This window comes from Hermetia illucens, chromosome 3 (assembly GCF_905115235.1).
Source record: "Hermetia illucens chromosome 3, iHerIll2.2.curated.20191125, whole genome shotgun sequence".
Taxonomy (NCBI): Eukaryota; Metazoa; Arthropoda; class Insecta; order Diptera; family Stratiomyidae; genus Hermetia; species Hermetia illucens.
In genome coordinates this window covers 102,349,682-102,372,440 of record NC_051851.1, presented here as the reverse complement: position 1 = coordinate 102,372,440, position 22,759 = coordinate 102,349,682, and the positions used below count along the sequence as shown (strand labels likewise).

At 41.0% G+C, this 22,759-nt stretch overlaps 1 protein-coding gene across 1 annotated transcript in view; it reads right to left on the bottom strand.

Moving 5' to 3' along the window:
- LOC119651406 (NADP-dependent malic enzyme) overlaps positions 1-22,526 on the bottom strand; it is a 74,386-nt gene extending 51,860 nt beyond the window's left edge. The window contains exons 1-2 of the mRNA XM_038054995.1: positions 22,499-22,526; positions 3,932-4,067 (exon numbers count right to left, since the gene is read on the bottom strand). Coding sequence (XP_037910923.1) covers positions 3,932-4,067; positions 22,499-22,511 — 149 coding nt within the window. The 5' untranslated portion in view covers positions 22,512-22,526. The remainder of the gene's footprint in view (positions 1-3,931; positions 4,068-22,498) is intronic.
- Positions 22,527-22,759: the final 233 nt, after the last annotated feature.

Genomic DNA, 22,759 nt, shown 5'->3' with positions numbered 1-22,759 from the left:
AAAACCCAGCAAAAACATCGTACATATGGATGTTCTCTTGAGGTCAAACTGTCGTGTGATAATGATAACGGCAAACAACCGTACCGAAGAACCTTACAATTGAATAGAAGGATAGTCGAAAAAATGTGTCTTGATCGTCATGGTAAATTTACATTTCTTCAGATGCTTTATGCAGAACTCCGCCATGCTATTATGCTGCTGTATGCTGGTCCCAAGCCCAGGTAAAGGAGGAGGGTTTGAGGCAACGTACTCTGTACTATCCTCAGTAAAACAAAAATAAAATGCTGAGATCAGGGAAAGAGATAAATAGAGTATAGTTGGAGTTATTCTACTATGCTAAATCCTACCTGATCTCTCTTGGTGACAGGCCCCGCGACAGGTCGACCAAGAAAATGCATACAATGTCGTTACAAACATGATGATCGGATTAAGTCACAGGCCTCGGAGAAATGCTAGGGCGTCCACCTCAGTCGACGCGGCAGGACGGGCCCCGGTCCTGTCGAGAAATGGGCAAGGGTTTTTGACGCATGGACGGCGTCAGGACGTAAGCAAGTTAGTCCGCACACAACGAACAAAACAAATACGTGTCTGCACGCTAAATGTTGGTACCCTAACTGGAAAGACGGAGGAACTCGCAAGAGCCCTTCGGAAAAGGTGCATTGACATCTGCGCTCTGCAAGAAACCCGATGGTCTGGTTCCAAAAGCTGCGACATTGAACACACACTCAATATGGTGTTGGCATTGTCATCTCAGAGGGTTTCCGTGATGCCATTAAAGAAGTCGAACGATTTGATGATCGGCTGATGAAGCTCACCATTATATCAGCTGATCGCACTATTCATTTCTTCACCGCGTATGCACCACAGACAGGCCGACCTGATGCCGAGAAAGATGCCTTCTGGCAACTTCTCGATGGAAAGAAGTGTCACGTGCCTGCTGACGATTACATAATCATTGCCGGCGACCTTAATGGTCATGTGGGTGAAAAGGCAGACGGTAACAGGTGCCATGGGGGAAAGGGGTTCGGAGCGCACAATGAAGGTGGCGAGCGTATAATCGATTTTGCGGACACCCATGACCTTGTACTTATGAATACATGGTTCATCAAACGATTGTCTCATCTTCCCACATTTTATAGTGGGAACAATAAAACGCAAATCGACTATATTCTCTTAAGACGCCAACATTTTACCACTGTCACTGATTGCAAAGTCGTTCCCTATGAGACCATCGCACCTCAACATCGGCCGTTGATTGCTGTCCTGCGAATTAAGCCACCGATAAAACGGCGTGAGGAATGCACTGGCCCGCCGCACATTAAATGGTGGCGATTTGGTGAGAAGAAAGAAGAAACGGTCTCACTCATACGATTGCCAACCATTACGAATGTGGAAGAATCATGGAACCAAATGAAAGACACGATCCACAAAGCGGCCTCTGCAACCCTCGGGGTCACCAAGCCGGGTAAGCGGTACATCAACCGAGATACTTGGCTTTGGAATGATGATGTTGAAATGAAGGTCCGTGAAAAGAAACGCCTCTACCAAAAATTTCTCGACGATAAAACGCCTGCTAATTGGCAAATTTATAAGAATGCCAACCGGGAAGCAAAGAAAGCGGCCGCTGTCGCCCGAGCAAACCATTTCAAAAATCTTTACGATAAACTGGACACTCGGGATGGCGAGGGAGATCTGTATCGACTTGCTAAAAGCCGTGATGAACGCACACAGGATATCGAACACTTCTGTTGTGTTAATGACAAGAACGGTACTTTGCTTACCAACCGTCGAGCAGCAACGGATAGATGGCGAGAATACTTCGAGCAGATTTCAACTGAAGAATTTGCTCATCCTTCACTTCCACAATCATTGCCGACATTTGGAGCAGTTCCACTAGTCAGCGCAACTGAAGTCGAGGAGGCAATAAAACAAATGAAATCGGGGAAAGCAACAGGACCTGACGACATCGCATCTGAGCTCTGGAAAGCGAAGAGCTGGGACCCAACACTGTGGCTCAGTGAATTCTTTAACCGGGTTATTCAGGAAGGAAGAACACCATCTGACTGGCAAGAAAGTACCACTGTTCTAATATGGAAAAAGAAAGGTAGCCCAGCAGAATGTTCAAATTACCGTCCGATCCGGTTACTTTCCCATACCATGAAGATTTTTGAACACATTCTTGACAACCGTATTCGCGAAATCGTTGAAATAACCGTGAATCAAGCCGGATTTGTCAAGAACTGCACAACTACTGACGCAATACACGCTGCGCGGTTACTCATGGAGAAACACCGTGAGAAGCATCGCCCTCTTTACATTGCCTTTCTGGATCTAGAGAAAGCGTTTGACCGTGTACCACACGAACTCATCTGGTATGCTTTACGACAACACTTCGTGCCAGAAGAACTCGTGCGCTGAGTTCAATTGCTCTACCACGATCCGAAAAGTAAAGTTCGAAGTATGGCGGGTGTATCAAAAACGCTTCGTGTCTCTGTTGGAGTTCATCAAGGAAATGCCCTCTCATCACTCCTCTTTGTCCTTGTTATGGACACCGTCACACGGGATATCCAACGTCCAGCGCCCTACACACTGCTTTATGCAGATGATGTTTTCCTAGCATCTGATAGCAAAAATGATCTCGAGCAACTTGTCCAAAAATGGAATGATCGCCTCATGCAACACGGTCTCAGATTGAATTTAAACAAAACTGAATTTTTGACTACCGATCCCCATGAAACAGGCACAATCACTGTCAGCGGCAGTGATCTGCCCAGAACTGAGCGATTTAAATACCTCGGGTCAACGCTATCAGCCAATGGAGAGCTGCGTTATGAAATTGCTTCACGCATTAACGTAACCTGGATGAAGTGGCGTTCCACAACTGGTGTCCTTTGTGATCGACGTATCAACGAACGTCTCAAATCTAAAATTTACCGCAATGTCGTCCGTCCAGTCGCTCTCTATGGTTCTGAGTGTTGGTCGACCATAAAAGACAATGAACAGCGTCTTGCGGTAATGGAGACGAAGATGCTACGTTGGACTAGTGGCGTCACACGTTTAGATCACATCCGAAATGAGGATATCCGCGATCGTTATGGGGTTGCACCGATCGTGGAAAAGTTGCGAGAGAGGCGTCTTCGATGGTATGGTCATGCAATTCGTGCAAACGAGAATTCACTTGCAAAGATTGGTCTGAACATCGAAGTCGATGGTAAACGACCAAAAGGCAGACCTAAGCAACGGTGGCTTGATACGCTGGATGGGGATTTGAAAGCCTCGAGATTGCACCCAGATCAGGCATTCGATAGAGCCAAATGGCGAAGCCGATCACTACGAGCCGATCCCGCTTGTGAACAGGACAAAGGCTGAAGAAAAAGAAGAAGAAGACGCTTTATGCAGATGATGTTTTCTTAGCGACTAATGGCAAAAATGATCTCGAACAACTCGTCCAAAAATGGAATGGAACCCAAGAGAGACATCTTAGATGGTATGGTCATGTAGTTCGCGCAAACGAAAATGTACTCGTCAAGATTAGTTTGAAGTAAGTGAAGAACTGTGGTTTCATGCACTGGCCATTTGAAAGCTTGGCGACTTGGTAGAACAGTTAAAGATACAGTAGTATCTTGGAGTTTAGAAAGCGAATTTTTAGCTATGTGGGAATAGAAAAATCAGCCTCAAATCCGGGCTATTTTAATGTCAAAACGATGTAGTTTGATTTTGAACCCCACCTCTGCAGGGAGGTGATCGCAGTGAGGTGGGAGGTAAAAACCGTTTACTTTTCAAACTTTCTTGCTTATGTATAATTCCTTTAAGCCACTTATTTTTATGATAGGTCTAACTTGAATTTACTGAAGTAATTGAAATAAATCACCGGTATTTTATCTAAGTGGCTAGCAACCATAGTCTAGTTTTTTTATTGATTTATACTTACTCTTTATTATCCACTGATTCGAAGCATTGTTGGGATTTGCGATCTGCGCAAATAGATCCAGAGTTGCCCATTTTCTTCTCAAAAATATTGCACACTTGGGAATAAATAATTTTTGTCCGTTTCTCGAAGCACCGCACTGGAAATAAAGATATGTGGTCATGATAAATATATGCATAATGCTTTCTATATTTTAACTGAATTTAAGTTTGAAGAACTAAATTATTCTGATAACTGAAGGGTTGAAAATGCTTAATTTTGTTAAATCCCTTAAGATGAACAAGCGAACCAAAAAAGAATGAATTGAAGCAATATGTGTAAGGCTTGAAAAAATAATAATTGTTATCGACACTGATGTAAGTGTGACGATAACGGAACTGAAGCACACACCCTTTTCCGTGATATTGATGAAGATAAATTGTCCATCCCGGGTTGTGCTTTTTATAATGGCAATATCGTCAGGACATGCCAGTAGTTGAGTGGATTTGAAGAGGACGATGTTTCTCGCATTTATATTAGCATCGTAGATTGTTTTTTCCAGAGCTAACAAAAAAGATTTATAATAGGGCATCACTTGTCTTAGACCGTTGTTGATGGTGAATAGTCTCGAGAGTGATCCTGCTGCCTGAAACATTGGTCAGGGTCAGCCTAGTCAGTCTTATTCATTTGGTCGCGATACCTAATTCTCTCATGACTGTGTACAGTTTTACCCTGGCTATGCTCTTTCACTCGAAGGAGTTCATGATAGATCATTGCGCGTGCCCGCGTTCTTTGCGAGTGCGGCATTGCCTGGCACGCAGCATTCTTCCGTTCCGTTGTTAACTGACATTTATTGTTGAACCAGTCGTTCCGACTTTTTTTGTCCCAAGTATCGGCCAAGTATGTTTGTGGCCGTTTCAATGGTAACTTTTGGAACGATTATTTGTCGATGCTTCATCTCCAGGACCTCTGTTAACTACCGCTTTTGCGATATCCAATTCTCCCAATTTGGCTGGTAAAATCTCAAAATATGGTCTCGACTTCATACCTGCGACAAGCTTCCCGGGTCCGCTCTACTGCCTCGTAGAAGGTATCCTTCTCCGACTCTGCAATCTGCTCTTTAGAGGTGTGAACGTTAACTTCTTTTATATTTCGAAATTTGCTTCACAAACCCAGAGTGCATAGCCGTTCGCTTCTGTTTTTAAATCCAATAACAGCGCCTTTCAGTAAGAACTAAGAAACCTACTTCCAGTGCATGGTTTATCTGATGGCTACTATAATATATGGTGTAGTGGCTCTTCTCCAGGTAACCGGTCTCTGTTCAACGTATCTCCTGTAACGTTGTAACATTAGCCTTATATTGGGGCAAGTTTCCTTCTATAATTTTCAACTTTCTGAAATATCCGGGAGTTTGCAGAGGCGAAGACATATTTGTGAATGTCATTAGCCTGATGTTCGGCTGTGCGTCTGTAGTGTGGTGGGATAGGGTGAGCCAAAAGCGCTTTCACTATAAACTAGCCTCACAGTAAAAAGCTGTATAACTGGATTTTACTAGTACCGTGAGCACTGCATATCGCGTAACTCTAGACTGATTTAATTTGCATCCCTTGGATGTATGTATGTATATATTTAGTGCACTGCAATGGAAGCAACTCATTGACTCACACTCTCTAGGTCTATGGGGACACAACGAACGTGAGGGGCGTAGATTGTTGGAAGTGATGTTCGGAGAACGAAATACAGTTCTAGTAATCGGATCGCCAATGATAGATGATATAAAGTTACTTTCAAACACAGGGAAAATTGGGGCAGCGTCTAAGGATGGGTGCTACTGTATACTAAGATCTCCTACACCGAAGCAAAACAGAGATAAAAACTAGAAGTGTTTTCTTCTTTTGGGAAAATATACAATAATCTTTCGGGTTGAAATATGCGGACGTAAAAATAGATGATTGACAAGCGATTGGTGGACAGGCATATCACAATCGGAAGGGATAACCAAGCAACCGATCTCTTCAAAAACCATATAGAAATGTGGAACTTGTTTGAACTCTACGTTTAGATGCATTATGATGGAACTATTCAAAGTTCATGGTCACTGAGGTGAAGAGGAAAATAAAATCTGGAATGCTTAACAAAAACAAAAACAATCTTAAAAGCTTTTACGTGACAAAAGATGAGCACGGGGAGAATGGCAATTATATATGTCTCCGCAAATGAAAAGCAAACTCGACGAAGCCAAAAAAACTGCTTAAATCGGCACGTTGGGAAGACCAAGCGTCTAATATAAAACGATTCCTGGGCGGGCTGTTTACTACTGACTCAGGTGACTATTCGCTGTGGAAAGCAACTAAAAAAATCAATAGATCAACGTTCAGGGAGTCTCCGTTAAGGGCTATCACAGGGAATAGGGCTAAAAGCAATGTGGACAAAGCTAGAGCATTGCAGTTCACCTGGAAGAAGTGTTCAAATCCATCGATCGCCAAATGCCGTTTGAACTTCCCATATGTCGACTTAACAATAACCTGAGCTACTTGCAAGCATCTTTAAAAGAAGTTCAAAATATCATTAAGGAAAAAGTTAACCCTAGAGAGGCTCCAGGGTATGATCTAATTACTTCTTTCATGTTGAAGTAGCTGCCAGTAATACTTCTCAATTTTGCCGTGCTATACTTCAATGCAATGTTGAGAATTGGATATTTCCAAAATTGTTGGAAGAAGAAGAAGAATGCAATTATAACAATGATTACAAAACCTTCCAATAATATCGAAAGTATTTGAAAAACTACTTCTAACCCTAGCAAGTAAATAGCAACCCTGGCATACCTGGTCACCAATTAGGATTTAGGAAGCAGCGCAACACAATAGAACAAATCCACAGGATTGTATGAGAAATAAGCAATGCTCACGAATGCAGAAGATATTGACGCGCATCTATTAGTATCGTATTTAACCTAACACAGATTTCGGGTGAAATGCTTGAACAACAGAAAAGCAGAGCAGGAGTTTCTCAGGGGAAAGTACTCGGTCCATTACTGTACCTTATCTACACTGACATCTCTGCAACTGGAATGACATTTAAGACATTTAAATATAAAACTGGCTTCAAATGTGGAGAACGAAACTCAACCAGTTAAAGTGTTGCAAATAACTTTCACTTCGGGGAAGGAAATTATCTTCAAGTAATGATCAACAACATTACCATACCCCAATCGGATGGCCTTAGTTACCTGGGTTGAAGGAAGCGAAGAAATTATAGTAAATAGTACTTTTATATACTTTACATATTTTTATATGCTTTTATAGATGTATATACCTCTTTTGTTGCATTTTGGATCATGTCCATGTATATCGTAGAATGTGACTATTAACATTGTTGGTAGTGTTCTAGGAGAGGGGAGGTTGAAGCATGCGTCTTTGACAGGTATCAGATGATGCAATAAAAACAACAAAACATTTATTCCCACGTAATGCAGATTATTCAAGGAAAGCAAGGAAAATGAACATAGCCGACTGCAGCTTTTTAAAAATTAAATTAATACTGATCACCACTGTTTAAAAATTTGCTCTTTTATTTAATTTAAATTAAAGAAAGCAACTCGGGAAACCGGGAGCTGGACGCTTCAGGTATGAAAGGTTTTGCGTTTCCTTATGTGCCTGTTGCGGTATACTGATGTGTACATATATATGTATGCATCTAAACTCATCTAACGCGTTTCCCCCTTACTGAATGCACAAAAGTATATATACATACATGTCCATTGTCTATGTGTCCATTTTATTGATTTTCAGGATTTTTAGGATTATGTCCTATATTATTGCCTATACTAATGCTTGAGGGGGCTTTTCGGGTAAATTACTAAAATATGGTAACATACAACATCACTCCCTTTGTTATGCACTATACCGTCTTACGCATGATCCATACCATTTCACGCATATTCCATACCGTCATAAACCAGTTCAAGTACCAATTCCCTTTCACTTCATACAATTTACATCATTCCGATTATCCACATCCATGCACAATATGGAGAATCCACGAATAATCTTGAAATTCCATTAGCCAAATATAAACAATTGTCTGCAGAAGGCACAGTATATCGTGGATTATGTTAACTCTTAACGTTTCCCAAAGTAGGCATTTGGCAAGTAAATATTTCGATACTTTTAATGTTTCCCAAGTAAACATTTCCATTGATTCCAAAGTAATCCTGATGAAGTGGAATTTTCTTTTATTAGGTTGTTGCCCTTTTCGAGTAAACAAACCATGACAGATAGACATTGAACCGATTTCAATTAGGTTTTGTTTTACACAATGAAGGGGTCAAGCAGTGCACTGCAGGATAGACTGGCGCGGAACATAGCTCCCTGAGGCCAACCTATCTCCCTCTGAGGATGAACTATCTCTCCTCTGGGACGGTGCGTGGTTTTTTAGGTGCCAAGTCTTTCGTCTACCAAGACCGTTAGTGAGTGGTGATAGCCACACCCTGTACGAGGTGACCCTACTATTAACAAAACGCTACTGATCTAGACTGGGGAGTCGAAAAACACTTCCCCCAATCCAGGGTGTTATGCGAACCGTGCCCATTGTATAGTTTGCAGTCGGGGGTAACTGACTCTATTTGAACGGAGCCTCACTGATACCTGGTCGCATCAGTGAATAAGTTACACCTTACCATGCTACGGGGGGCTATGGCACGGCGGACCTCCTAACCGTACAAAAAAAGAAAAGAAAACGGAAACCAACAAAGCGGGGCCCCGTACCGCACAAAAACTGGTTAACCAGGCGGAGGCGCATCTCTGAATTACTGAGAACCAGGTGATTACACTCAAGAAGGGAGAAGTTGGGACGGCAAGCAGTGGATCCAAGGTTAACATTGGTATACTACGTGGACAACAGCCAACTAACGGCACTGCTCAAAGAGCAGGGACCAGCAAAAGCACGTCTGAAATAAATATAACATACGCCAAGAAGGAGACAGGTCTCAGTGGTGCCGGTGTTAAATGGTACTTGCGCTATCTGAAGGAAGGCCTGAAACCAGAAGAGGCCCTTAAGAAGGCTCAGGACAGACCTAAGCCATCTCTACCGGAGCCGAGAAAGCGGGGAGTAGCAGAGATCAGCCCGCATGAAGGGAATGCTCCCAAAAAATCCAAACCTGAATCTAAGGGGGACAAATCCCGGGAAGGGCAGGAGTGAAGGCAGAAATCAGAAAGCCCGCTATGCAGGTAATTTGGGACTCCTCTTGTGAAAAACCAAGAGCTTGCATAATTCTTAAACGTAATTTAAAATACATATATCTTTCAGAGTTGTTAACCGGGGACCTTGTGACTATCCAAGTCTCATTGGAAGCCGGGAGGAGCACTCGAGAGGCAGTCGTGGCATCGGAGACGAAATCCGGGCTCCAACGGAACAAGTTGCAAAACTGACGAAGTATTGTGAGAAGAGGGCGTTACCACTTCTCCTCGGCTACGATGCCAACGTTCACCACGAAGTCTGGGGAAGCAGCGACACCAATCGTAGAGGAGAGTACCTTCTTGAATTTACTGTTGGCAATAAGTTAGAAATATATAACTTAGGGAACACTCCAACATTTGTGACCAGCACTAGACAGGAGGTACTAGACATAACTCTAAGAAATACTCTAATGAACGGAATGGTTAGGAATTGGAGGGTGTCGGATGAACCATCTATGTCTGATCACTGGATAATCAGATTCGACATTGAGGGTAACTCCGAAATAGAAAGGATAACTAGGAATCTCAGGAGAACGGATTGGGAATCCTACGCAACGCACTTTAGTTACAACATTGCCTAGCTTTAAGGGGGCGGTGACATCAGGAGCGGACTGGAACTAGAAACAGTGGTGGAAAACCTCAACACAGTCGTCATGAACGCATATGAGGCCAGCTGCCTGGCTAAGCCAACTGTCATCAAGGGATGTACCATGGTGGAACAAGAACCTGGCCAGAATGAGAGCAGAGGCGCGAAAACTCTTCGACCGGGCAAAACAAACCGGGGACTGGCAGAGGTATAAAAATGCACTGACTGCATATAGCAACGCGTTCAGGGAAACGAAACGGAACAGCTTCAGGGAATTCTGTGAAGGGATCGAACAGATCACAGAAGCAACCAGGCTGAACAAGGCTGTAGCAAAAGACGGGGCAATATCCTCTGTCTCTTTGAAGAAGGAAAATGGGAAATTTACCGAGAATGAGGAGGACAGGGTCCACCTGCTTCTCAGAACTCTTTTCCATGGGTCCTACCCCACGGTGGCAGGCGACAACATTCTGCCTAGCACCCCAACAACGAATAAAAGGGGAACAAAGGAGAACTGGAAACTAGCAAAAGAGGTATGCTCAAAAACTAGGCTAAGGTGAAATCTCCCGGAGTAGATGGCATTTTCCCAGCACTAATCCAGAGAGACCTAGGAATTATCTTACAGTCTCTTCTGAGGGTGGTAAGGGGGAGCATAGCACTGGAATACATACCAAGGGCATGGAGACGGGCAAAAGTGGTCTTTATTCCGAAAGCGGGTAAAAAGGACCCTTTTTACCCTAAATCTTTCAGACCAATTTCGTACTCAAAACGGTGGAGAAGGTCATAGACAACTATATTAGAACTAACGTTCTAAAGCGTAATCCCCTACATCACTGTCAACACGATTACCGGGCAGGACGGTTAATTGAAACGGCTCTGTATCAGCTGACAGAAGTACTATGGGATGCCATAGAAGCAAAAGAAATTGCACTGTGCGCGTTTTTGGATATCGAAGGAGCATTCGACAACACATCGCACACAGAGATACAAGATACCTTGAGCCGCAAAGTAGTGGGAAACACCCTGGCATTCCGGATGGGCAAAATGCTAGAAAGCAGGCAAATAGAAGTACCGACAAGTATAAATTCTATTGTCATGAACACCTCTGAAGGCTGTCCACAGGTTGGGGTACTATCGCCGCTGATGTAGAGTATGGTACTGGATGAACGCCTGGACGTGTTAACAAATACTGGAATACAAGTCCAGGGTTACGCGGACGACATTGTTTTAATTTCTAGGGGCAAATATGAAGATACCCTATGTGATAGAATTCAAACTGGACCAAGGGTTACTATTGCCTCTTGGAGGAAGGTGGGACTGCGGAATGTCCAGCCAAAACCACCATAGTACCATTCACTAGGAGGCGTAAGCTGGATCACCTGAGAGCCATAGCATTACATGATATGAAGGTGAAACGAGAAACAGAGGTAAAATATTTGGGAATCACGCTAGACCAAAAATTACTCTGGAAGACACATGTCGGAAAGCCACGAGGGCTCTGATGACTTGCACATCCATAGATGGATCCCGAAGATACTATTTTGGATATATACGCAATAGTAAAGCCAGTGATTACCTATGGAGCGGTAATCTGGGCAGAAAGAACCGAACTCAGCACACAAGCCAGGGAATTACATAAGCTCCAAAGGCTGGCTTGCGTGTGTATCAGTGGAGGTAATGAGGACATGCCCAACCGCATTCCTGGAAGTCCTTCTGGGATTAACCCGTCTCCATCTGCACATACAGATGCAGGCGAGGAGATCAATATTCAGCATGGCCGGTAGTATGAGTGAGGCGGGGGGCTGCCTAAATCGAAGGAAGATTGATATCCTTTCTAGGCGGTATCCCGAATTACTGATACCGAGGGAAAACATGACAACGAGGTTTCACTTCGATAAGAAGTTTGAAACACGTTGGAGTAACAAGGCAAACTGGGAGAGCGTGGCTGCGACATACGGCTTAAACCAGCAACTGATTACTTGGTACACTGACGGATCCCTCACAGCAGAGGGAGCGGGTGCCGGTGTCATTGGTCCAAGGAAAATGTACATTGAGCCAATGGGCAGATACACTAGCCTATTTCAGGCGGAAATATACGCCATAGACAAATCTGCCTCCTTTAATCTGCAAAGGAACTACAGGGGGCAGAACATAGCCATTCTCACCGATAACCAGGCAGCGATCAAGGCACTTAGGTCCAACCAAGTGAACTCTAAACTGGTGTGGGAATGCCTTGGGAGACTGAATACAGTCGGCTCGTCCAACAAGGTCTGGATACTTTGGGTTCCAGGCCATACTGGGTTGGAGGGCAACGAGGCAGCGTACGAACTAGCCAAGATGGGAGCAGGGACGCCTTTACACGGGCCAGAACCCTTCTGTGGAATCGGAAACGGGTTCATGGCTATGAATCTAAGAAATGAAGAGGAACGGTTGAGGGAACTACACTGGGCGGGCCTACCAGGGATGGAGTAGTCCAGGATGCTTATTGGGGGTATGACCCCATACGCACAAAGAATTGCTTAAACTTCACCAAAAAGAACCTCCGAATCATAGTGGGAATTCTCACTGGTCATTGTCGGCTGAACTATCACCTAGGGAAGCTAGGGATATCTACGGACACTGCCTGCAGGTTTTGTGAGGAGTATGACGAAACCTCTATACACGTTCTTTACAGTGTCCGGCACTTGTGCAAAGTAGGTCGAGGCATCTGGGAGAACACTTAATACAAGATGCAAAGCTGAGAGATCTGGAAGTAGGGAACATACTAAAGTTCCTGACGGTTATAGGCCTGCCTGAAATACTATGATCAATAGGTACACTATAACCAGTAAAAAGGGCACAATACTTCTTTGAGGACGTGGTGCGACATTTTGACTCCTTCTATAAGAAAGTACTAATCTAATTCACTTGATACCCCACATGACTATATTCGGTGTATGCGTGGGATTTCGTAGTTCCCATACGCGCACCAAATTTCGTTTGAATCGGTGAAGCCGTTTTAGATAAAACAGAAAAGACGAAACCTTAAAAATGTAAGTTCAATGCGAAAATGGAAATTCCCAGCAATGGCGTCGGATTATGTAAATAACTTATTGGTTTTAAAAGTTGAAATATATTTGAAGCTTCCAATGTATAGTTGGAATCATATAATATTCATTAAAAAAAACAAAAAAGAATTTTCCATGAAGGGGCAGGAACCATCAGCAGCATTGGGAAATTCTGCTGTTAAAGACTAGGAGAAGATTTTGGATAAGGAACAGCGACAGAGACTAATTTCAAACAAGTCGGGAAACCGGAAGCTGGGCGCTTTAAACATGAAAGGTTTTGTTTGTTTCTTCTGTGAGTAAATTTGAATGTAGAACTATTCCATTTGTACGTAGCCCGTTATCGAGACTACCCACTTTAGTGTGATATTGATATTTAGTTGCAGTAAATTTACACGGTAAAGCCAACTTTGAGCTACTGTAACTTTGTTACTAATAATACGATTTTGATCAAACTTGGGAATAATGTGCTTTTTATTATCTCTCTTCTTATTATTATAACTCTGGGATAAACTTAAGGGGGGTTCTACTCAATTTCCCCAAAACTATCGTAATATACTATTATTAACTTAATTTTACAGATATCGATATGGAGAGTATTTTGAGGCCTGGGTACCATATAGAGGCAGCTTCATGAATTTTTTCAGATTTTTCGGTTGGGTAGTTTCTGAGAATGGGTTCGTTAAAGAAATCATCACTTTGCACCCCTCCCACCCCCCGCCTTTTCAACAAATCTCAAAATTAAGACCGGCTTCGAAAAGTACAGAGTAATCGAGACCTTTCATTCGGTACAAAAAAATTTCTATCCCCCTTTTACATGTATGCGGGTATTGACACGAAATTTTGTGAGAAGGTGGGGGGGGGGGGGGTCCGCTTACATGCAAAAGGGGGTGCAATTTTTTTTTCATCGAATAATGTCATGTAGAGTATAAAATGAAAGGTTTGATATTTGTTGGAAAGGTGAGGAGTACGGGGGGTCGGAAGCATGATTTCTTTAACGAATCCATTCTGAGGAACTACCCAGTCGAAGAATTTAAAAAAAAAATCATGAAACTGCCTCTATACGGTGCCACGCCTCAAAATACTTTCCATATCGATATCTACTTAAATTAAGTTAATAATAGTAAATTAGTGTGTATTTGGGGAAAGTGACTAAAAACTCTAGTATCAAGTGTGATATTGCTAAGTTTAATCAAAATCGAACCATTACTAATAAAATCGCAGTACTTCAAAGTTTTCTTTTCTGTGTAGATTGACTGCAACCCAAAATACTAAATATCAATACACATTAAAGTGGGTAGTTTGACGTGGTAAATATATATATAAATTGTGGTCTACATACAAATGGGATAGTTCTGCATTCAAATATATTTACATAAGAAACGAACAAAACTTCTCATATCTGCTAGTAGATTATTGATTGATAATTTTCCATGGCCATGATGGCCGTGGCCGCTTAGTACTCCCGAATCATTTTACAAAAACGTTTAGCGATTTTTTGTGCTCCGTTACTCCCCAGCATGCCTTATACACTTAGTGTTTCTGGATAGCCGCGTACTCTACTACGGACATATCTAGCTCCATCTCATGGTGGTTGGATTTTCTTCGGGGCCTTTCTGACAGGACACAATGCTTTGAATATATTGACGAGAGTATTAGTGCTTTGCGCGAAAGCCGATTCCAGTTGCAGTTTGGATGAAATTAATTTATTTCATGCTTTCAACTGTGCATGACCTTTTTCATGAATATTTATTTCGTTTATCGCATGCACCCAGAACTAGTGATCTAATTTTAGTTAATTAATTTCTTACCTTGAACTGAATGCTTATTTACAGTATCAAAGCAATTAACACTAATGTTAACGGAATTGCCCAATTATTACCATAATAAAAGCTGCTATTTGGCTACAATTACACAATTTTTATGTTTGGTAGCGGCACAGTATCTATGAAATCAGCAATTAACCCAAACTTTGAATAAGTTCATTAAGAAAGCTGCAGAATACGATCGTTGCCCATTTCTTCACTACCTGGAAAGTTTACCTAAGTACAGTATCGTATTTTCGACCAACTGTATTGCTCTCTATAGGAATTAATTCACAAGAGTTGTGTGAAACCAATCAATTGATTAATTTTACATAATAACATTTTTTTTCTTTACGTAGTTGCCAGATCTCCGTTCAGGCGTATTTCTTCGCACGGCCGGTCACCAAAGGAAGAGAGGAAATTTGAAAGGCTTTCCCATGCTGAATGCAAGAAGTCTAATGCCGCGTCCAGAAATTTGCTACTCGCCGCAAACTCCAAACCTTCAACAAATATTTACCTTAATTCTGTGTATCAACATCGTCATCGTGAGCAAGTGCGATACGTTAGCCACAGACGTGCAATTAAGTTGCCGAGCAAGTTGTTGGTTGGCGTGAGATCGCACGTGTGTTGCGGCAATTCGATCGACTAATCGCAACTTGTACACAGACGTGCAATCTCCACACCAACAACTAACTTGCCAACTTGCTTACACGTACATACAGTGACCAAAAGTGGATTCGTCACACGAAATACATAAGTGCTCAAAAAGGGGGCATAAGGAGTGCATGTGTTTTGTTTTTTTTTACAAGAAAGTTACTTACAGTCTGTTTAACACAATGCAAAAAGAATCAACGAAAAAGAATAAAATGAAACCCTACCTGATGGCGAAAAACAAAAGAAACTCTATTTTCGTATGCGAAATTGAAATCCGGGCAGTGCCAAAAAAATCGGTATTAAGGCATTAAACGTTCATATAGCGACTTAATACCATGTGCATCCCTCACAGGGCAGTGGGGTGGATTTGACCAAACGTTGGATATTCTCGACTGGAACTTCGCGAAGCCTACCGTCAAGATAATCCTCCAGTTTCTCAATAATATTGCACTCCAAGAATTGTGGAGAGGTTTTGAATAGATTCGGATAATTGAACACTACCACATGTGTGTTTTCCATCCTTTATGTTTCGGGTCACTGATTTGGCATATCTTCAATGTTTGACAAATACCCAATTTTTCAGCGCTGGCATACAGACTTTTTTAAAATATCGATGTACATATTCGCAAGTGTGTGGACGAGCCAGATCGCTAACAAACGCAAACACCCTGTGCACACCCTTGCACTGGAAACTGTTTGTCAAGGCTTGGTAAATATGTGGACCGCGGTTGAGGATATAACCACCGAAAACTTTTTATGTGAAGTAGAGAAGCTTGTAGAGGACGGAAGATGACTATCGAATACGAAGATGTCTATGAGTTCACTACAAAGGACGACTGTACGAGTGAATGATCACCTCAATTGTATGTTATGTTATTGTTATGTTATTGTTATGTTATTGTTATGTTATTGTTATGTTATTGTTATGTTATTGTTATGTTATTGTTATGTTATTGTTATGTTATTGTTATGTTATTGTTATGTTATTGTTATGTTATTGTTATGTTATTGTTATGTTATTGTTATGTTATTGTTATGTTATTGTTATGTTATTGTTATGTTATTGTTATGTTATTGTTATGTTATTGTTATGTTATTGTTATGTTATTGTTATGTTATTGTTATGTTATTGTTATGTTATTGTTATGTTATTGTTATGTTATTGTTATGTTATTGTTATGTTATTGTTATGTTATTGTTATGTTATTGTTATGTTATTGTTATGTTATTGTTATGTTATTGTTATGTTATTGTTATGTTATTGTTATATTATTGTTATGTTATTGTTATGTTATTGCTATGTTATGTTATTTTTATGTTATGGTTAAGCTAATTATCTTCAAAATTAAACAATTTAAGAGCCTTAATTCGGAATTTTATATACTCGGAGTGAATTAGACAATAACTTTTCGTTGAATGCATACCCGCCTATTTAATATAATTACCTAAAATACTGGTGTTACCTATTATTACATTTGACTTTAACTGTTTTGAAAAGGGGCTTTTCGCAGAAATTCATTTTTTCAAATAACATTGTCATATTGCGCCAAAATTGCACAAAATGTCTCAAGGTGCTTTATTTAAAAATGTTATAAAGTAAATCTTTTAAATAAAACAAATTAATATAACAATTTACCAAAAATAGGGTGGACGTATAATTTCATCACCCATCACGATCACAATGTCACCTTTAAGAAGACTCTCCTGAATTGGCTGTAATTGCACCTAGAAGGGTGTCTTAACCTATATATTAGAGATCTTCATTGGCGCACAGCATTGCATAATGGCGATGCTCCATGGATCGGAATCTTGCGGATCCTCTTAGAAATTTCAGATGGTAAGAGCGCATCTTACGATAGCCATTCGTAATAGATAGATGGCGAATACACGTAGAGGTTTAGGAGTACTTTCTGAAGTTCTACCATCTCATTTTGCTTGGGCCCAGAATGTCCACCTGTTATGGGTGAAATTCTTCCTGAAGTTGAAGGAAATGGGCATTTTTGGCTCCCCGATATTGTTGCCAAGGAGCGTACGCATATTCCAAAAACCAATTATAAATTGTTCTCGGTAGCCAAGGGTCGTAGCCCTGAGTTTCGGTAGGAATAAAGTTTCGAAATTTACAGGTTGCTGGCTTACAAATTCCTACCCATCTCAAATCCCAAATCTGATTAACAGTTGATGCCTCACGTGCGGGTTCGCAGTAAATTTATATAAAACCACGATGATATTATTGGCAAAAAGTGAATGATCTTTGCCTTTAAAAGATGAGGGGAATAAGCCTTCATCTTTCCAAAGAAGTTTAATAGCTGGGAATTATTCTAAGTAAGAAGCTTCTTTGCAACAATGTAGTCTTAAAGCCTATTAGCAGATTACCTGATGTTTGCGTGTTCTGATTTTGCGACCATAGTGCCGGTGGCACTTATCTCATTTCAAAAATGGTTGGCGTCATAGAAATACTAAACTTTCGGCATGCAGGCTAGGTTTTGACTGAAACTTGGAAAGGGATAAACTGGAGAAATCATCCGATAGTTAAGGTTTTTGAAAAAAAACCTTATTATAGCCGGTTTACTATTTGTCTGTCGGTGACATGTATTTTTATTGAAAATGGCTGCACAGAGTGAAATGAAATTTTGTGGTTATAAGCCAACTATAAAATTCTACACATACAATGAATAGCGTTAATTTGAATGGAATTTAAGGAGGGCTCGCTCTACAGGCAATGAGGCAGATGTAAATTCCTTTCCCAAATGTGCCTGTGTGAGGTAGCAAATGAAAGTATTTTCACGTACTGTCCTAGTTTTGTTAATAAAAATTAGGGAGTATGGGGTGAAAAAGTATAAACTTAAGCGAGACAAGATTAATTTTTGGAAGCTACTCATTCCAATCCATCCATTCAATCGAAAAAAATCATGACGATATATAATAATAATAAGCGTTGGCGCAACAATCCATATTGGATCAGGACCTTGAAGTGTGTTAGAGCACTTCATTCAAGACCGTAATGGTACACTACAGGATCACAGAATCCTGTAGGAGGCAATGTGGTCAGCATTGCGCTCGCCCGAGAATATTACCCTCATTTGACTCAGGTACTCATTTATAGCTGAGACGACTGGTATCCGACACCAAATCACGATACAAATGCCACTGCCACCACTCAGATTTGAACCGCGACAGCCTTGTGTTCTAACCACCCAGCTAACCGGACACTATGACGATATACTTATATAGAATACCTACCAGTGTGATATCTGATCAAATAAATATAATAGTATGTTACACAGGGTGCGGCAGCATAACTTCCTTTTTTAAAATGCGCGCCACTCAGTTAGCTGATGTTATAGCGGAGCGCTAGTGGTCTCGTTCAAGAGGGGATACTGTAAAGTTTTGTCCCGACACGGTTCAGTCGCCATCATGCGTTGGAATAGTGAGGAGCGTGCCTTTGCCGTTGAGGTTTACTTTTCAAGCGGATGTTCGGTTTTGCGAGTACAATGGGGCCAACGCGGCCTGAGTGCTCAGAAGCTGTAGCTTCTACCCCACCATACATACACACACACGGATGTTCGGTTATTGCAACACAGCGTTCATTTCGGAATCGCTTTAATTTAGCCCCGTTGGCTCCCGCCCCAGACCGCAAATCAATTGTAACATGGGTCACTACATTCAGACAAACTGCAAGTGCGACAAAAGGAAGAACTGGAGTCCCTCGGCCCGTTAGATCACCTGAGAACATTGAAGCAGTGAGAGCGTCAATGTTGCGATCGCCACGGCGTTCTGCGCGCAAAGACGCATCTGCCCTTGAACTATCCGATCATTCTGTGAGAAGAATTCTTCGTGATGATCTTCATTTTCATCCCTATAAGATGGCGATAGTGCAGGAACTTTCAGAACATGACTTCAATTCTCGGATGAACGCGTGTGAGCTTCTTCTTGATGTCATTCCCGAGGGTGCTATTGTTTTTTTTAGCGATGAAGCTCATTTTCATTTGTGTGGGTCGGTTAACAAACAAAACATGCGCTACTGGGCTGACACGAACCCTCGAGAATTGCATCAAAAGCCTTTGCATTCACCCAAAGTCACAGTGTGGTGTGCAATTTCCTCAGCTGGAATTATTGGTCCCTGGTTTTTTGAGGAAAATGAGGTTACAGTGACAGTGAATTCGGACCGGTATGTAAACATGCTACTGAATTTTTTTTCCCACGGCTGGAAAATTTGGATTTGGGGGACACTTGGTACCAATAAGACGGTGCAACAGCACACACTTCAAGAGCATCGATGGCTGTTTTGAGGGAACACTTTCCAGAGCGCCTTATCTCAATTACGGCATGCTCTCTCGATCTGTCCCCTTGTGATTTTTTTCTATGGGGTTTTTTGAAATCCCGTGTTTATGTGAACCGTCCAAGAAGCCTACAAGATTTTAAGACCAACATCCAAGAAGAAATTGCCAACATAACACCTGCTATGCTAACAAGAGTCATGACAAACGCCAGAAATCGGTTTACGCAATGTATGGAGAATGGGGGACGTCACCTAACAGATTTGATCTCCAAAACAATGTAAATAAAAACTTTAGACATGTACCTACATTATAAAAAATAAATAAATATTTTCCGATGCATACAATAGTTTTTATTGAGTTTTGAAAAAAGGAAGTTATGCTGCCGCACCCTGTATCACCATTTTTTTTAAATTAACTCTTTTTAAAGTTCATACTGGGAGTACTAGCACAATACTGGAAATTTCGTGCAAATCTTGCTTTAAGTGATAAAGTTGTAGAAGTTCACAGTTGTCAATTTCTTACGAATTTACTGCCACTTAGTTAATTACAATTCGGGATTCCGGAAGCTGGTGCTTCGGGTATAAGGGTTTTGTGGTCATCTTATGTGAGGAAATGTCTATGCCCATTTTTCCATTCGTATATGGCTAAAAGCCCAAAATACACCTTCATAGTTTTTTTAAACTGCAAGACATACAGGCGTAAATATTATGCTCACTCTAAACAAACAAACATTGCCTATTACCGGATACTATACTTATCCATGTACTTATATAAAATTGTATAAATTGATCATACACATATTTCCGATTTACTCCGTGCACAAAGGCACACATATGTATATATACAGTACGCACATTGAATTAGGCATTACCCCAAAGCTCCATTAGCATATATATATCAATACATACATGTGTCTGTCACGAGTAATTGATAATTATATATAAATGATTGAAAAACTACAACAAAATGTTGCCCTGCGACCCCATTCATATGAGTTCACTTTGATATGTTATGATAGCATCATACAGTTCAATTCACATAAAATGTAAAAATTTCAGCTTCTAGTGCTTTAATTTTTTTTCACCAAAGTCACGTGGGGTTTCAAATGAAAGGTCTCGGTTAGTACTTTCCGGAGCTGGTCTCAGTTTTGACATTTATTGGGAAGCCGGGGAGAGAGGGGTTGAAAGTGATCATTTATTTAACGGGGCCATTCTCAGAAACTGCCCAATTGAAAAATCTGACAAAAATCAAGAGGCTGCCACTATATGGTGCCTGGGCTCCGAAATACCTTCCTTATAGATATCCCTTCAAATAAAGTAAATGATAGTATATTGCTATGATTTTCAGTAATTGGCTGTAGAGTCCCAGGCTCTAATATCTAGCTTGATCCTACCAAGTTTGGTGGAAATCGCACTATTACGAACAAAGTTATAATCGGTCAAAGTTGTCAATTCTTTGGAAATTCAAGATTTTCAATGTCAATATTACCCGAAAGTGGATATTCTCTCATAATATATGCGTATATTACGTGTTACGTACTAATGGGACAAATTCAAGTTATACTAGGTCAAATCTGCGCTCCTCTGTAAATTCAAGACTATGAATGTCAATGTCACTTGAAAGTGGCTATTTTCACATAATATATGCATATTTTACGTGCTACATGCTAATGGGACAAATGTACACCCAAATCTCTTTATAAAAGAAATACACAAAACCTTTCATACCCAAAGCGTCCAGCTTCCGGTTTCCCGACTTGTTTTACTTCAAGCATGGACTTAAAGGGGGTTTCCGGTTGAATTTTTGAAATATGCTAATGTACTATTATTAACTTCATTTGCGCAGATTCCTGAACGGTATGTATTTTGGGGCCTACATTTTGTTTAGATACACCACTGTGATTTTTTTCAGATTTTCGTTTGGATAGGTTCTGAGAACGAGACCTGCTACACTTTTTGTGGGTCATATTTTGAGCCCTCGCTTCCCTATGTTTCAACCGATATTAAAGAGTACTAATTGAGCCCTTTCATTTGATACTCCACATGGATAAAATCTCCAAAAAAAGCACCCCTTAAAATCAACATAATATGGCGCCACTATCTATAAAGGGATTCATAGATCACACGTTCTCATCAAATTTCGTGACAATCAGTCCAGCCGGTTCCGAATAAATCGGGTGTGACAGACAGACATCCAATCGATTCTAATAAGGTTTTGTTTCACAAAAAACCTTAAAAATGTGATCAAATCATATTTGACAGGAATAGTTGACATATAATACCCAAGTCCAATATATGAGGTAGTTACGCTTTCCCTTTTCTACGACTGTAGCGGTTTTATGTGAACTTTTGCACACTTGCTAAATAGCGTTGAATTTACAGCGTGAAGCGTGCGAAGTTGACTGTTATCAACACAGTTCTTTCCAGAACCTTTCATACCAGAAGCATCCACCTTCCTGTTTCTCGATTTGTTTTATTTATTTTGAACGGCAAGAACATACGGAATCGACTCATGATATTCACGTCCATTAGTTACAAAATCTATTGCAATTGGCGAAACGGTCATCAAAGACCCACAAATATTCGGTGCCAGGGCGCCACTTGCTATTCAGTTTCTGCATACGACGATCAGAATAAAATCAGCTGCTGCTGGCGTGACCATCGCTAATCCGCTTGAAACTGATGCCAAATTCCTACTCCTTATGGCTCGCTTGGCGTTTTGAAAAATCTAGAAGCACAGGTTTTCGTTGATCAAATCATGAAACTTAGTTTTGGGGTGTGGTGGAACTGATCTGGGCCAGTTTCTTTCGAAAATTTTCCACTACGGAAAAAGACAAGTAGGCAGGATTTAGTGGCATACAATTTTACAACGCAGCATCATTTGATATATTTGGTTCAGGGGAAAGAAGCTACAATAGTTTATTAGAGTTCCACGGCACTGGTACCTCAGACCTGTAAGCGGTGCCAGGAGTGAAAGTGAAACCATTACCTTGTCTAAACATATTATGGTTCCGCACGGCACATATGTTTCAATGATTCAACCTGAAATGCAGCACGTTGATCGATACCACTCTTTTATGCATCCAAAAATTTCACTTCAAGATTTTCTTCCTCCAAAACGCTGTCTATTTACAGAAATCCATGCATTAACGTATACCACACTACGGATATGTATACGTATGGTTAATTATTTTAATGCTCATTAGATGCACATTTTCTGGCTCAGCAAACACTTTTACTTAATTTGTGT